This window comes from Aotus nancymaae, unplaced genomic scaffold, assembly GCF_030222135.1.
Source record: "Aotus nancymaae isolate 86718 unplaced genomic scaffold, 86718_ANA_hifiasm-v0.15.2.pri h1tg000046l, whole genome shotgun sequence".
NCBI lineage: Eukaryota > Metazoa > Chordata > Mammalia > Primates > Aotidae > Aotus > Aotus nancymaae.
The window spans coordinates 14,384,099-14,402,402 of record NW_026988460.1 but is presented as its reverse complement, the minus strand read 5'-3'; the positions used below and the strand labels follow the sequence as shown (position 1 = coordinate 14,402,402).

The window sequence follows — 18,304 nt, the reverse complement described above, 5'->3', positions numbered from 1 at the left end:
AAGAGACAAAGCAATTAGTTCCTCAAACACCCAATTTACTTGACAGAATCAGAGAGACCTGTAGAGTGCCAGAGTAGCCCACCCGCTCTGGGGGGATCAGCAGCAAGGCTGCTGTGAACTTCAGGTGAACTCCAGAGAAGTGAAATCATAATAGGAGGATGTGTATGTCTTGAGGTAGAGCAGACAGGCCTAGAGAGATAACCAGCTTTTGCTGACCTTGCTGCAAGATAGTTGTTAGCTGAAGTATGTTAACTGAAGTATGAGAATAATCATCACAGGCTGTTCTAAGTAACTGCACCCTCCCTCTGCTATATGCTTTGTGAACAAATAAGAGTACACTGAGACAGGCTGGGGCCGGAGAGACTGACATCCTTCACCTCCCAGACCACCTGGCCCAGCTTTCTCTATGTTTCTGTCTGTGTTTTTCTTTACCCAGCACCGTTCCCTCTTATGGGTCTTTGAACCCATGTGCAGCACAGGACACAGCACATGCCAGAGAGACCAACTTTAAAAGTCTCAATTTTTTAAAGCAGGTATACATTTAGAAATAAGCTAAATGTATATCCTCAGTGCTCCTCCATCCTCATCCCCAACTATCACGCATTCCTCCTTTGGTAGGAGAATGGTGAGAAGTAGATGAAACTTACTGCTTGACTACATGGATCCACTAATTCTGTAAAAAAAAATAAATATATAAACATGAAGTTCTAGGGAAAGAAATGCTAAATTATACATCCAATTATCCAATAAGAGTTGGCTATACAGAATTATGGTATGGATATGGAGAAAATGCTAATTGAACTTTTCTAAATAAATAAAAATATACAAAATTGTTTCTCCAACAGCTTTGGCAAGTACTGGCTTATTTTACGGGCAGATGATACCACACTAGCAAAATGGGCCATTTTTAGCTTTCTGCTAAAAATGTGCCTTTGTGGGAAAAGCAGCATGTTTGTTACTTAGAATATTTTCATTATGAACCGAAGTCAGTAAATAGGCATGTCTTGCAACTTTATTTGCTTAGCAGGGTCTTGAAACTGGATCATAAAATGTTTTACTAGTGCTTGCCACTTGAAGTCCTAAATTTAGTGTATTGTGACAGTTGACAAGTAGCATTTCCCCTACCCACCCCCAAAAAAATAATCACAGTATCAATTCTGTGGATATTTTTAAAGTTTATTTCTCCTTTAAGTAGCCCGCAGACCCAATTCTTTGAGAGCTGAGCTGATTTCTGACACATGGTCTATAGACCTTCCTCTTGGAAACTTACTTTCTATCCCTTTCCAAAAAAGTCTGCACCTTCCATCATGATGCACATTTTAAGTTAAAATTGCCAATACAACCCTCAAAATGCAAGTTTATTGAATAAAGCTGAGAAGGGCAGTAAACAGACAAAAAATGCATCCACCTAAATTAAAAAATTCACATATTTACATAGTTCAGTAACTGTTAAAAGTTTTCACATGCAGAGGTTAATGCACAGGAAAATGTTGGTAATGGCGTCTGGATGTCTTGAAATGCTGAAAGCAATGTATAGACACACAAACACATTTAGGTTTAGCTATAGGTCAATTAACAAACCTATGCAGTCCCCACAGAGTCACACATTCTAGTCCCAATTCCTCCTTTTAGGCACAAGCAAGTTGCCACATTCTTTGTAATGGTTCACACTGACCAATTAATGGTGTTAAACAATAGTAACAAGTTTAAATATCCTTTCATTTACAGAACCATCCATCCCATCAGGGAAGTATGCAACATGCTTTAAAGAATAAGAAGAGAACTTTAAAAGCCCAGATTCTACTCATAAAAATATGAATGGAGAAAAGCAAGTAGTGTCTGTGCAACACAGTGCAGTATATTGTACAGAATATTTTTAAGGCCATGGCAGTCTATAAATTAAAACTGGTATTCATTAAAAGAACTTACTGTTGACTACACTCTGAGTGCTCAACACATTTGGAAATGCAGTCTACGTAAGTGCTGCTTAACAAAAGAAACAAAATCACACACAGTGTGAGGCAACATATAAGCAGGTGTACCATAGAGTTTTATCTACTACACTGGTCTATATGAGTAATAATTTACAAATGAACCGGTATTAATATGTCCCTTTATGTATACGGAAGTCACTAAACTACAAAACATGTTCATTTGAAGTTTTTAGACATCTCTGTATCATAGAAGCAAACAAACAGCATCAGTTCCTCAGTTCTCTGTGTGACTGATTATTATTAAACAACCTGTAGACGTCAAGCATGATTACATTAGACAAAGCAGGCAGGTCTAGAGTTGTCACAATAATCAAGATGTCTAATGGCACCAGTCAAAAGAGTGCCAAACCTTACATCAATAAGAGAAAAATAAAAATTTTTTATTTGTCTATAAGTATCTTTTGTGCTGAAAGTCAACTTTATGACTGGATATAAAAAGTCAGGAGTTAGAGTGTCATGCAGCAGCGCTGATTTAATGACTGGAGATATAACAAACAAGTGTTTCAATGAAGTCTCACATTCTTAACAGGTTTTATTATATTGGGTGGAATGCTCTAAATTCATGAAAGCTTTTGAGAAAATCTTCAATTCTGAACCCCTTAAAAAAAGTATGCTAAACCAGAAAGAAAAAACAAAAGAGAGAAATAATGATCTGGACAGATACAAAACAGCATGCTTTTAGTTCCTCCCATATGCCAACTGCCATCTGATGAAAAGTGTTCTCAAAAAGCAGAATATCTTTAATATTGATCAGGTAGAATCTCACCAGTGTAAAGAACCAATATTAATCTGGTGCCTCCGCTCACCCTCTGCAGACCATTTTGGATTTCTAAGATGTAATTATACATTTCACATGCATTTGTGAGATAAAATAAACATTACGTTTACATATATCCCACATGAGTCATTCAGACTTAAAGGTTTTCTAAATACTGTGTGTGGCACTAGAAACTTCATGCTGTATCAAGTCAGTGTCAGTATTAAGCTACTGGACTCTATAATGAATTATTATAGATAAACATTTACTGAAAACCAATATAAAAATCTGGCCCAGAAAGACCAGAACAGAAATGTGCAATTTTCTTGATTTGAGATGGTCAAAGTGTGTGGGTTTTTTTGTTTTTTTAAAAAAAGCTCTACACCTGGTTTAAGACAGGTATGTGTAAGAAGCCTTTTTGTGTGTGCTGACTTTATCATGACAACTCTAGCTGATTCTTTATGAAGGATTAGGGATACTCATCTTCAGCAGTGCACATGAGAAATAAACTCTGAAAAAGGCAATTTCTTGGGTTTAGGAAGGACCGTATTCTGGGAATTACTTCAGAGGAACGGACAATAATTCTAGGATTATAGCCAAGAAGGACTGGAAGACTTCAGGAGATGCTTCAGCTTCTTCTAGATTTTGAATGCTGAATAAGCCACTGAAGTGTGATATCTAAAGATAGAGGGGAAAAGTGAAGACATTAAAGTTAAAAAACTAGACATCAAACAGAGACAATATTTAAAAGGCAGCTAATTCAAGGCACATACTGTGCCTGCCCTCTTCTGCTTTTCTGCATCTATACTACCATACTCTATTACCTGAACTTAAAGAGGATTTTATGAGGAATTTGAGAGACTGAAGAGTTTTCTGATTTAAATATTAAGTTGTGTACAGGACAGCTGGTGCCATGTTTTATGCATTGCCCATACAATCAATCAGGTGTTGTGTGCAAATTGCCAGGAAGGCAAAAAAGAAAATGGGAGAAACCCTGTCTGCCCTCAAGGAGCTTTTAAGCATAATACACAGAAAAGACACAGTAATTAACTGGGGCTGGGGAACCACTCCACAAAATTCCAGGTAAAAACAGCAAAAGCAAAAGAATTTTAAAAAGCATGAAACACTGTGGAGCTCTGGATGGATTTTGAGTGACAGAATGTGACTAAAGCGAGGGAAGGGAGAGGAGGCTGTCACTGCCAACGCTAGTGCAGGGTTCACACCTTGCCCTTTTCACATCTGAGGCTGGATAATTCTTGTCCTCTCTTATTCAAAAGGGTACATGAGAGTCTATTAGAAGCACCACTCACTCTATTCTCCAAGCCTGAAAGATGAGGGTAAATTCACTACCAGTTTCCCAGCTAGCATGCATTAATGAAAAAACAAAGGGCTGAGCTATGAACAAATGTGAGCTGTTCACCATTTTAGAAACAATGATTTAACCCAACTACTAAAGAACCACCTCTACACCTTAAGATGGGGACAACAGTGCACAATAAGAGCAAAACCACACTCATTTGAACTGTATGAGAGAAAGGTCTGAAAGTGAAAGTGAAAATCTGAAGTGAAATTCACTAAAAAATTACACAAAGTCTCTGTGGATATTGACAGGTCATATCCCAAAGACAAATGGATCTTTACAAATAGACAAAAAGACAATAGGAATAAGGTACTCAGATGAAGGAAGGCATTCTGATTTACAAAATCCTTATTTTGAATCTTATTAGACTGAATTAGTTTCCTTAGGCTTAATAACATTTTAAGTGAGCCAGGGGTTCTAAAATTACTACTCAGCTATTTAGCAAACTATAAAGATCAGCCTCAAATAGTGAAAGAAGTCCTCACAGCTCTACTGCACTATATAAATGAGCCCAGGAGATTTTTTTTTTCCAGCAAAGTATCCAACTAGTTTGTAACAATGGTAAAACAGAAAAACTATAGGAGTAATGGATTTCCAAAATAGCACAATGTACTAAAAATTATGGTTCGTGTAGAACAGGGTTACTCAACACTGCCACTACTGACATATATGCTGGATAATTCTTTGCTGTGGAGGCAATAGTATGTTTAGCTACATCTCTGGTATCTACCCACTAGATGACAGCATCACTCTCCTAGTTATGATAACCAAAAATGCCTCCAGACATTGTCAAATGTCTCCTGGGGGGAAAAGCTCCCCATTGAGAACCACTGATGTAGAAATAAATGCTTTCATGAAGCATATCTCAAATTTTAAAGAGTTTTCCCCAGCACAAAGAGAAAAAACTTTTACATCAAGTCTAAGTAACCACAAATGCTTGATGTGTCTGTTCTCAAATAAACAAGTGAATTATGCTCCAATGTAACAAGTGAATTATTCTATCCCTTTATAAAGGAAAATTTGTGTCTATCAGCTGTTACTAGGGCTGAGACCGCCCCCAGTAGCCTTTAAAGGAAGCCCAGAATCAGTCAGAACAACTATTCACACTTTGGGCTCATTAAAGCATGTTTATGGCTGAGCACAGTAGCTCATGTCTGTAATCCAAACACTTTGGGAGGCCAAGGCAGGGAAATCACCTGAGGTCAGGAGTTCAAGACCAGCCTGGCCAACACGGTGAAACCCTGTCTCTACTAAAAATACAAAAATTAGCTTGGTGTGGTAGTGGGTGCCTGCAATCCCAGCTACTCAGAAGGCTGAGGCACAAGAATCACTTGAACTCAGGAAATGGAGGTTGCTGTGAGCCGAGATCTTCCCACTGCAATCCAGCCAGGGCAAGAGAGTGAGACTCCATCTCAAGAAAATAAAAATAAATAAAGCCATGTTTTCAGGTGGGGTGGAAGGCGAGTTACAGGAGGATAGGCTGGAATTAATACAAAACCTGAAGAAAAAAATCAGAGTAACCTTTGTAAATAGACTATTCTGGTACTATTTATTCCAATACATTCACTTATCAAATAATCTCCCACCAAATTAGTTAAGAAAATAAAGTTGAGCCATACATACTTATTCTGTAAGGATACTATACTAGATAGATAATTTAGTATCCCCTAAAGTCATGTCCATCCAGAACCTCAGAATGTGACTTTTATTGGAAATACAGTCTCTGCAAAAGTTAGTTAAGATAAGGTCATACTAGATTAGGGTAGGCCCTAATCCTGTGACTTGTGCCCTTAGGAAAAGATAATACATTCACACAGAGACAACCACAGGGGAGAAGCTTGAACATGAGGCAGAGACTGGAGTGGCACATCTATAAGTGAAGGAATGCCAAAGATGGCTGGCAAGCACCACAAGCTAGAGAGAGGCAAGGAGGGATCTTCTTCAGCCTCCAGAGAACATGACACTGCGGACAACTGCATCTGGACTTCTAGTCTCCAGAATTTTAAGTGACTTAAGTTTCTGCTGTTCTAAGCCACCTCGTTTGTGGTACTTTGTTATGGCAGTTCTAAGAAATTAATATGGGCATTGAGTAGATGGGGGTATTTTGGGCTCATAATTCCAATAGAGTGCTAATATATTACAGTAATATACTGGTTTAATAACTGAAATATTGTTGTAGTGCCTGTAGACTAATTTTTGTAAAGTCTTATTTCAAAAATGCCATATTGCTATAAAGCACAGCTGGATACTAGCTCTACAAAAATTAATACAATAAATTGGTATAACATAATCTTAGCCTCATGACTTTATTGTATTTTCGTTTTTAAAGAGCAAAAAGAAGATTCAGGATGTTATACATTAAGTCCACACTTAACATCATTGATAGGTTATTGGAAATTGCCACTTTAAGTGAAATGATGTATAATAAAACTATTTTTTTTCTCATGAACATTGTAACAACACTGAAGGAAATGAGGGCCTGCTGAATGTCATTTCAATTAAAAGTGCAATTTCCTCTTTTAAAAAAATTTTTTGCTACTCAGGAGTTTAATAACATATAGGCTGGGCTCACAGCTGTAATCCCAACACTTTGGGAGGTCAAGGCAGATGGATCACCTGAGGTCAGGAGTTCAAGACCAGCCTGAGCAACATGGTGAAACCCCGTCTCTACTGAAAATACAAAAATTAGCCAGGCGTGGTGGTGCTTATTTGTTGTCAAAAGGTATAATATCTATTCTCTTTTCTCAGGCAAAAGCAACAGTACTCTGTAAAGAAAGTCACTTAATGAGAAACTGAGATAATAAGCTGTAAAAAAAATAGACATTCCTTCCAATGATACCCATTTCTTCCAAAATTACCAGTCATTTCTTACCTATATTATCCTTTTCTTTGCAAGAAATTGAATAGCAGCAAATTTCTCTATCCTGAATAGCAGACAGATTCCTATGAGAAGAATTAAGAGGGTAAGTTTGTGCTTAGAACAGCTGTCATCCTTATCACTTCATTCAATTTTACTCATTAGTTTTATTACCATACTAAAGAAATCATTTTAGCAATCCTACAATGTTAGGATTCGCTTCTCTGATAGGCCAAGTTTATCTACATAAAAAAAAAAAAAAAAGGCTATGATCACTAGGAATAACATATCAAGTGGGCAAAATAAGGTAATTTAGAATGAAATTATTAAAATAGCATACTCAAGACATACATTTTTTCAATTAGCTGTTTCTCATCCAAGGCATTAGGAAGATCTCTCTTGTTTCCAAGCACTAGCACCTTTAAAAAGAAAAGATATTAAGAGCACACTTTTATTTAAAAAAAAAAAATCACAGAAGTTTATCATCTTGACATGAGAAGACATAAAATTAAGATGTTAACACATTCCACAATATTAAGGTATATTGGTGTAACTGGTGGCCTATCTCATTCATTTCATTGCTCATATTGGTATTCACTTAACTCCTACAAGGTAGGTGCCCTTAATTCAGTCTGTGGCTGCCAACTTCTATTTAAGATATTCTGAGTCTATGCTATGCATTCTGCTATTCTTAATACATGGTTAGTATCCCTTATCCAAAATACCTGGGACAAGAAGTGTTTCAAATTTTGGAAATTTTTTGGATTTGCATTATATACTTACTGGTTGAGCATTCCTAATCCAAATACAAATTCCTAAATGTATTCCAGAGACTGGCCTCCTCTAAGTTTCCCACTTCCTCCCACCCAAAGGCCTTTGCCTGGAACTCTTTGCCTCCAACTGTCAGATACCTCAACATTCCTATGTATCCCTCAGATCTCTGCTCTAGCATGACTTCCTTCAGAATCCTTCCTTCTTCCCTCCAACTAGATCAAATCTCTCCTCTAAATTACAACTCTCATAGCCCCTTGCACCTTTCTTCCTAGCACTTAGAGCTGCATTATTCAAGTGTTTTCAGAGTATCTACCATTCCCACTAAACCATAAGGTCCATGACAGCAAGGAGTACATTTCTAGTGATTTCTGTTCATCACTGTATCTCCAGGCCTAACCACTGCTATTGCTGCATAGTAATTTAGTAGATATCTGGTTACGAGATTCATATTTAGCACAATGCCCAGTATATGGCGCATACACATAAACAAGTCCTCCAGATTTTTTAAAGAAAGACATTTTACTGATTTCAAACATAGTATCATTGTATAATTATCATAATTAATATCATTATATAATTACAATGTAAAATAACAAGTATTCCATACTTACTGGAATTCCTTGTAACTGTGGTTTATCTAGAAGATTATGTAGCTCATTTCGGGAAGCTTCTATCTTTTCACGATCTGCAGCATCTATCATGTAACTTAAAAAAATGAAGTGATCTCAACATACCTTCTCCATATGCTTTGATAAGACAACTAGTATTACTGATTTTTAATTTTCATAAAATTTATATTACTGAAATTGTTAACTAAAATAAACTAAGTCCTAGATAAAGAAAGGTTCAGCACCCTTTAACATTTTTTAACTAGAATGTTTTTAGAGACTAATACATGATAGTAAAACATGTATACTCCTTAGCTCTTAGCTCCATAAACAAAAAACACAAATAAAGCTCTCATTCTATGACTATTTTTTAAATCTTATGTTAATGGAATTACACTAGGATATTAACTAAGAAAGATCTGTATTGCCTGATATAAACATTGAGCCTCTAGAAATATTAAAATAAACTTTCTTGTTTGGTGGCTAAATTGATTTAAAAACAAACAAAAAACCGCTTACACAATAGCATTGACTCCTCTGCAATACCGCTCCCACATGCTTCGAAATCGGGGTTGTCCTCCTATGTCCCAGATCTTTAAATCAAGACAGGGTAATTCTTAATAAATATATTTCAAATAAATGATTGAAAGAGGAAGTAGCAGAAAAAGAGAAAGACCAGAAAGATATACATATTTCTACAACGTTAGAGGCAAAGTGCTCCTGAAAAACTTGACCTCAAACAAGCTCTTAATGGGAATTCTTGGGGCCACTTCTATACTTGAAGTCCATATTTAATACATTTACAATACATCTAAAATTTTGCTTGAGCAAAGATTTGGTTTATGTCCAAAAGTTTGCCTGTTAACTAATACACTTCTAATATTGAAAATATGTGCTTATGATAACACTTTTAAAAGCTCAGAACCATGCATCATCCAGATTTGAATGCCAAGACAGAAAACAACATTTCAGAATCTATTAAAGCTTAATTGTCTAATTTGTTCTACATTAATGCCTAACATTTAAAATTATCCTATAAATAAGTAACCATTTCCACATAGGTGTTTTTCTTGCATAAAATTATTTTGGCCAGGTGTGGTGGCTCACAGTCTGTAATCCCAGCACTTTGGGAGGCCAAGGCGAGTGGATCACTTGGGGTCACGAGTTCGAGACCAGCCTGGCCAACATGGTGAAACCCCACGTCTACTAAAAATACAAAACATTAGCCAGGCATGGTGGCGGCCACCTGTAATCCCAGCTACTCAGGAGGCTGAGACAGAAGAATCACTTGAATCCAGGAGTCGGAGGTTGCAGTGAGCCGAGATCTCGCTATTCGGCCTGGGCAACAAAAGTGAAACTCCGTCTCAAAAAAATAAAATAAAAATATTTTATCCATATGAAAGCCACCATCTATAATCATTTTATTATTGTCTACTCTGTAGAACATCACGCTAGACATTGGGCTACATCAAAATCTCAAGTCATGGTATTTATCTTTAAGAGGCCTCCAATTTAACTACAGAACTGGTAACAAGCATAAAGAAACATGCACATGACTAAATCTGGAACTTCATTAGATGAGCTACAGAGATATTAGTGAACAGCTTCTGTGAACCAAAGTAATTGGGCAAAATGAACATTAAGCCTCAGGCCGTGAAAATAAACTTCCATGAACTACTGAAACAAACCAAACCAAACCAAAAAGCTAAAACACTGCCCCTAATAATCAGTTCAACAGTCCAGGATTTAGGTGGATGTGGTGGTTCATGCCTGTAATTCCAGCTACTTGGAAGGCTGATAAGGAAGGATTGCTAAAGGCAGGAGTTCAAGACCAGTCTGAGCAACACAGTGAGGCGCTATCTCTAAAAAAAAAAAAGTTTTTTTTTAATTAGCTAGGTACAATGGCATGCACCTGTAGTCCCAGCGGCAATGAGCTATAATTTTGTCACTATACTCCAACATGGGTGACACAGCAAGACCTTGTCTATTAAAAAAAAAGCCAGGCGCGGTGGCTCACGCCTGTAATCCCAGCACTTTGGGAGGCTGAGGCGGGTGGATCACGAGGTCAAGAGATCGAGACCATCCTGGTCAACATGGTGAAACCCCGTCTCTACTAAAAATACAAAAAATTAGCTGGGCATGGTGGCGTGTGCCTGTAATCCCAGCTACTCAGGAGGCTGAGGCAGGAGAACTGCCTGAACCCAGGAGGCGGAGGTTGCGGTGAGCCGAGATCACGTCATTGCACTCCAGCCTGGGTAACAAGAGTGAAACTCTGTCTCAAAAAAAAAAAAGAAAGAAAGAAAACAGTCCATGATTTAAACTTGTCAAATTCATTTTGAAAAGAAAACTGTGTTAAACGGCTAGTTAACTTTTTCCTATTTTATAGTTTCAATTTTAGGACTTAGTAGTAAAGAAAGGGAAAATGGCCAGGTGCAGTGGCTCACACTTACAATCCCAGCACTTTGGGAAGCTGAGATGGGCGGATTACAAGGTCAGGAGTTCAAGACCAGTCTGGCCAACAAATTGAACTAGAAATACAAAATTAGCCAGGCATGATGGCACATGACTATAATCCCAGCTACGAGGGAGGCTGAGGCAGGTGGACTGCTAGACCCAGGAGGCAGAAGGTGCAGTGAGCTGAGATTGGGCCATTGCACTCCAGCCTGGGCAACAAGAGCAAAACTCCATCTCCAAAAATAAAAAGCAAAAAGGGAAAATTAGGCTACAGAATTTGCTACCACAAATATAATACTTAACTAGCAAAATTTTAAATACATTATACCTTTCAATATAAAATATTATTCATGAAATAATGTAATAGCACATTCCAATTCCAAATACTCTTAAAGATGGGATCTTTTTCCCCTAGGAGCATCTAAATTTCAAATATTACTTCTGCCAACACATAAGTGGGCTAAGTTTTTTATGAGTATAACTCTCATACATTTTTTAATTATTGGAGAAACGGATTAAAAATGTTTAATTTTTGAGAAACAAATAGATTAAAAATCTATTCTTGGTCAAGCGTAGTGGCTCAAGCCTGTAATCCCAGCACTTGGGGAGGCGGTGGCAGGTGGACCATTTGAGGTCAGGAGTTGAGACCAGCCTAACAGACATGGTGAAACCCTGTCTCTACTAAAAATACAAAAAATTAGCTGGGCATGGTGGCACAAGCCTATAATCTTAGCTATTTGGTAAGTTAAGCAGGAGAATCACTTGAACCCAGGAGGCTGAGGTTGCAGTGAGTGGCAATTGCACCACTGCACTCCAGCCTGGGTGATACAGCAAAACTCTTGTCTCAAAAAAAAAAAAAAAAACTATACTTTTGAAACATGCACATTCATTATTGAAGAACTGCAAATTTTCGGTAAATACAGAGAAATAAACAGAAAAAGTCCCAGGTGTCTACGCTAACAATTTAATTTCATGTGGCAATAAAATAACGTACCTTTATTGTGACGTTACCTTTAGTTACCTTCCTCATGTTGAAGCCCACTGTGGGTATCATATCTTCACTGAACTGACCTGACTGAACAAAACAGAATATCTGAAGTTAGACTAATCAACATCTATAATGACACTGCATAAACTTCCAGTATCAACATTACATTTGTACCCATTTTAGTAAATACTTTTTTACTGTTGGTAACAATCTACTTTAAGAATATGTTCCTTATGGCCGTAATTCTTGAAGAGATGCATTATTTTGTTCTGGCAAAGATATATTCTCCCATTTAAAAAAGATATTTTTGAAACTAAAGTAATTTTTTACATATTTCCTTAAGCTAAAAACAATTTTTATATTACAAATACATGAGAAAATTTATAAATCTGTTTGCCTAGATGTACGTTTTCATACACAAAGTAGATGAAAATCAGAAAACTTTCAGCATTTAAATTATTCTGACAATAATTATTAAAATTCACTGCTAAATAGCGTTTCCAAGTCTGTCTTTCAAAAAGGCTTATAAAATATTTTGTCACACACAAGTTCTCCATTTTATGCAATCGATTTTGTTCTCTTTTTGTTTCTAATCTCAATGTCATTGGAAGATTTGGTTTCTAATCTTCAATAGTATTCTTCTAATACTACGTGACTTTTTCAAATTTAAAACATGTATCCAACTGGAATATGACTATATACAGTACTATAGCAAAGTCTCTTTTTCCAAACAGATAACCAACAATCATCCCAACACTAATTAAAGAATCTTTGTTTGGCCAGTCTCGGTGGATCACGCCTGTAATCCCAGCACTTTGAGAGGCCAAGGTGGGCAGATCACCTGGGGTTAGGAGTTCAAGACCAGCCTGGCCAACATGGTGAAACCTTGTTTCTACTAAAATACAAAAATCAGCCAGGCGTGATGGCGGGAGCCTGTAATCCCAACTACTTGGGAGGCTGAGGCAAGAGAATCGCTGGAACCCAGGAAGCACAGGTTGCAGTGAGCCAAGAATGTGCCAGTGGCACTTTAGCCTGCACGAAAGAGTTGAGACTCCCTCTCAAAAAAAAAAAAAAAATCTGTCTTTTCCCAACTAATTAAAAATGGTATGTCAGGCCAGGTGTGATGGCTCATGCCTGTAATCCCACTACTTTCCGGGGCCAAGGCGGGTGAATCACTTGAGGTCAGGAGTTCAAGATTAGCCTAGCCAATATGCTAAAACCCTGTCTCTACTAAAAATACAAAAAAATTAGCCAGGCATGGTGAGCTGCACCAGTAATCCCAGCTACTTGGGAGGCTGTGGCAGGAGAATCACTTGAACCCAAAAGGTAGAGATTGCATTGAGCCAAGATTGTGCCACTGCACTTTAGCCTGGGCAACAGAATGAGACTCTATCTTCAAATAAATAAATAATAAGTGATACGTCAAACACCACAGACAGATGGTTCTGTATCTGGGTCCTTAATTCTTTTCCATTACTCTGTTTATTCCTGAATAAACACTAGGTTTATTACTATAATTTTTTTTTTTTGAGACAGAGTTTCGCTCTTGTTACCCAGGCTGGAGTGCAATGGCACGATCTCGGCTCACCGCAACCTCCGCCTCCTGGGTTCAGGCAATTCTCCTGCCTCAGCCTCCTGAGTAGCTGGGACTACAGGCACGCGCCACCGTGCCCAGCTAATTTTTTGTATTTTTAGTAAAGACGAGGTTTCACCATGTTGACCAGGATGGTCTCGATCTCTTGACCTCGTGATCCACCCGCCTCAGCCTCCCAAAGTGCTGGGATTACAGGCGTGAGCCACTGCACCCGGCTATTACTATAATTTATATTAGGTATTATTCTATATAGCTGATGAAAAATTTGGGATTTTTTGGTATTATCTTTATTCATCACCCACATTCCAAATAAACTTCAGAGATTAGTAATTTTGCTAAAACATTAACTGGAATTACACTAAATGTATTAATTTGAGAAAAATCACCGTCAACTCAGTATTTAACTACTATCAAGTCTTTTCATTCGAGCACATGGTTTGTCCACTTCATCATTTCAATCTTTTATATTCTTCAGTAAAGTATCATGATTCTCATAAGTCTTATGTATTTCTTGCCATATTCTCTATTTTGACTGCTCTTGTGAAGTACATCTTAATGAGTCACAATTATTACTGATTTTAAGTATATTTTATTCACATTAGCAAATTTCTCAGTTAATTTCTCAGTTGAATTTACTCTTAAATTTGTAGGTTCACAACCCAGGATTAACAAATACCTCAACAGGGACTGGTTAAACAAACAGGATTATTTTTAAGGCCTTAACACTGAGCAATTGTTTGCTATGACCTTATGCTAGTCACATACACATGTATTCCAAAACTGTCTTAAGTCCTGAGCACAATGAATTCCAAGTGTAAAAATAACTTCCTCTACAGAATTCAGATTCTGCCTTTTCTTAACTGTTCGATGGAGTTTTGATTAATTTCAGGAAAAAAAAAGAACACAACCATAATCGTTAATTTCACTTATATTACACATAATTCTCAGGACTTTCACATATGTGATTATATTTGAAAATTTAGTCATTATATCAAAACTAGTTATATCAAAACTAAGTCACAATAGAAGATAAATGGTCTGGCCGGGCGCGGTGGCTCACGCCTATAATCCCAGCACTTTGGAAGGCAGAGGCGGGTGGATCATGAGGTCAAGAGATCAAGACCATCCTGGTCAATAAGGTGAAACCCCGTCTCTACTAAAAATACAAAAATTAGCTGGGCATGGTGGCGCATGCCTGTAGTCCCAGCTACTTGGGAGGCTGAGGCAGGAGAATTGCTTGAACCCAGGAGGCGGAGGTTGTGGTGAGCCGAGATCACGCCATAAGCACTCCAGCCTGGTTAACAAGAGCGAAACTCCATCTCAAAAAAAAAAAAAAAGAAGATAAATGGTCAATAACCTCATGAAAAGATGTTCAACTCACTAATCATTACGGAAATGCACAAAGAGATACCACCTAACATCCAGTAGGATGGCTACTATTAGCAGAAAAAGCAAAAAAAAAAAAAAAAAAACAAAGTAAGCACTGGAAAAGATGTAGAGAAATAGGAACTCTTCTATACTGCCGGTATACTGCTAGCAGGAAGGTAAAATGGTATAGCTGCTATAGAAAACGGTATGACAGTTCCTCAAAACCTAAAAATAGAATTAGCATATGATCCAGCAATTTAACTTCTAAATATACACCCAAAAGAAATGAAGACATTTTGCTAAGTGAAATGAGCCAGTAGTGTGTGACACACACGCACATGCTGTATTTCACTTATATAAGGTACCTAAAGTAGTCAGATTGATAAAGACAGAAGGTATTAATAGAATGGTAGCTGACAGAGGCTGGGAGGAGGGGAGAATGAGAAATTGTTTAATGGGTATGGAATTTCAGTTTGTAAAGATAAAAACTTTCTAGAAGTAGACAGTGATAATGGTTACACAGTGTGAATGTACTTAACACTACTGAACTGCACACTTATAAATGATTAAGATGATACATTGTTTTGTGTATTTTACCAAAATTTTTTAAAACTAGTCATGATATAGGGACAATTATTACCACGTTATAGAACAGGTAGTAGAGTCCCAAGGTCACAGGGCTAAATCATGATTGTATTTTTCTTAAATATTTTCATTTTCATTTCAATATTTATTATGATAGGCATTTATTAATCTCTGAGGAGAGATCTATGTGAGATAATGCTCATTTATTATGTATCATTAGGAAACAGGTGTTTTAAATAATGAAGAGGCAGGAAATAGTACGTTTTAGCTACCAAATTTTATAACTAGCTTGCATAGAAAACTTTCTAAAAGGCAATACACACTTGGCTAACTTCTCACACACAATCTATAGAAAATGATTTAATGTGTTCTCAATGTTTCAGGGTCACTTTATCTATTGCAAAACAAAAAAACTAAATTAGATAACCCTCAAGGGCCCTTCTGGGGTTAAAATTTTCTGATTATGAACATCAATTACAGCACCACTCCATGATAAAATAACATAGGGGGCTGTGGTATACTGAGGTATCTCTGAGCTTTCTCAGGGGTTCATTTATCTCTTTTCTTTACCTTGGCCAACACTAACAACTTTCCTGTAATTCAGCTGCTACTGCTAACACGCAAAAACCAAAAATTAGCTATTCCAGTCCTTGAGTTTTTACTCCAAAATATCTTGAGTACAGCAAGATATTCAACAAATATTTGTTTAACAAAGTAAGAGTTATTAGGACCCAGCACAGTGGCTCAAGCTTGTAATTCCAGCACTTTGGGAGGACGAGACAGGCAGGTTGCTGGGGCCCGGAGTTCAAGACTAGCCTGGGTGACATGGCAAAACCTTATCTCTACAAAAAATACAAAAATTAGCCGGGTGTAGTGATTGTGACTGTAGTCCCAGCTACTCAGGAGGCTGGGGTGGGAGAATCGCTGGAGCCTGGGAGGTGGAGGTTGCAGTAAACCAAGATTGTGCCACTGTACTCCAGCCTGGACAATAGAGTGACAGCCTGTCTCTAAAAGAAAACAAAAAAGTTACAGGCCATGAAGGAGGAAAATGCTGGAACTCTTCTGCAAAAAAAGTGCTTAACTTTGATGCATGAATTTTGTGCAATAATTACTTTATGGACGTGGAAGCATTTTCTACTTCTTGCCTAGTGTCCAATCCTAATCATCACTTTTCGAAGCTCGTGCTGAACAACCATAACCACCCAGTTGGCAGTTGTGCACTAGATAGCTGAGAATTTATGTCCATGCTATCAATAAGCCGCTTAATTAAGACTACAGGCTTGAGAAACAGATGTTTAGAAAATACTTAGTTGTATATCATTCTTATTTTAATAAATTGAACAAACACATATAATACTAAGCACTTTGAAATTCCATCGTGACAAGTGAAAAATTAAAAAAAATACCAAGCACTTAATAAATATTAATCAACAGTTTATTTAATCATTATAACAACCCGGTGAAATAAGTAGCATTATCCTCATTTCTCAGATGAGAAAAACAAGGCAATGCCAGATTAAGTCACTTGCTTTAAGTCACATTGTTCTTAAGATCTGGATAGTTGAGTTAATCTGGATAGTTAAGAGTTAATCTGACTTTGAGGGAAGAGTAGAGAAATAAAAGTAGTCCTTCCCTATTCTTGGGGGATACATTCCAAGAACCCCTGTTCTTGGACATCACAGATAGAACCTAACCCTATGTACACTATGTTTTTTCCAATACATACATACCTATGATAAAGTTTAATTTATTTATTTTATTGTTTTTTGAGATGGAATCTCGCACTGTCGCCTGGGCTGGAGTGCAATGGCATGATCTTGGCTCACTGCAAACTCCACCTCCCAGTTTCCAGTGATTCTCCAGTTTCAGCCTCTCGAGTAGCTGGAAGTACAGGTGTGCACCACTACATCCAGCTAATTTTCTGTATTTTTGGTAGAGACAGTGTTTCATTATGTTGGCCAGGCTGGTCTCAAACTCCTGACCTCATGATCCACCTGCCTCGGCCTCCCAAAGTGCTGGGATTACAGGCATGAGTCACCGTGCCCGGCTGATAAAGCTTAATTTATAAATTAGGCACAGTACTCTTGTGCTTTGGAGTCATTATTAAATAAAATGAGGTTTACTTGGACACAAGCACTGCTCAAAAGTCGATCTGATAAACTAGGCAGCTACCAGGTGACTAAGTGGAGGGTCAAGTATACAGTGGGGATTTACGCTGGACAAAAGGATGATTCACACTCTACATGTGATAGGGCAAGATTTCAAAACACTACTTAGAACTGTGTTCAATTTAAAACTTATGAATCGTTTAGTTCTGGAATTTTCCATTTAATATTTTCAGAGGTTGAGCATAGGTAACTTAAACTGGAAAGCAAACCACGGATAAGTGGGACTACTGTATGCTTTCATGCCTGCCTTCTTACATGCCATAATCACACATGGCACTCACTGTGATTTTGTGATGGCAGATGGAGCTGTCACTGTCACAATGCTTACCCTCCTATAAGCCAGTTGCAAGGCAGTGTACCTGGAATTTGGTTGAGTAAAATAAGATGGCAAAAAGAAGACTATTCTCGAAGTCAGGGAATCTTATTATCAATTACGCTACTTACTAACCAGATCCAAGTCATCTGACCTTGGGAGTCAGCTTCCTTACCGAGAAAAAGGAAATTGGAAGAGTATCTCCAAAGTCACTTCCAGCCCTAACATTTATGATTTTATGTTAAATTCATAGGCCGTTCATTTAAAATACAGGGAAGCAAGGAGATGAATGCTACAACAGCAGAAAAATGTGGCTTTCCCCAAACTTGTTAGCATACCAAAGGTTAAAGCAGACCTTGTCCCAGAAAGTTCTATCAGTGTCAACTTCACTTTGCAGAGCTTACCTAAATTTTCTACTAGAGATCTCAGAAATGAGACAAATGGAAAATGTTGAAGAATGTAAAGAGAGGAACCAAAGTTAGCA

The 18,304-nt window shown here is 37.5% G+C and overlaps 1 protein-coding gene across 1 annotated transcript in view; it reads right to left on the bottom strand.

Moving 5' to 3' along the window:
* Positions 1–1,155: 1,155 nt before the first annotated feature.
* The window catches only part of ARL8B (ADP ribosylation factor like GTPase 8B), a 52,517-nt gene continuing 35,368 nt past the window's right edge, over positions 1,156–18,304 (bottom strand). Inside the window, exons 2-7 of the mRNA XM_012472163.3 lie at positions 11,799–11,879; positions 8,870–8,943; positions 8,354–8,447; positions 7,320–7,387; positions 6,984–7,054; positions 1,156–3,429 (exon numbers count right to left, since the gene is read on the bottom strand). Of these exons, the coding sequence (XP_012327586.1) occupies positions 3,380–3,429; positions 6,984–7,054; positions 7,320–7,387; positions 8,354–8,447; positions 8,870–8,943; positions 11,799–11,879 (438 nt within the window). The 3' untranslated portion in view covers positions 1,156–3,379. The remainder of the gene's footprint in view (positions 3,430–6,983; positions 7,055–7,319; positions 7,388–8,353; positions 8,448–8,869; positions 8,944–11,798; positions 11,880–18,304) is intronic.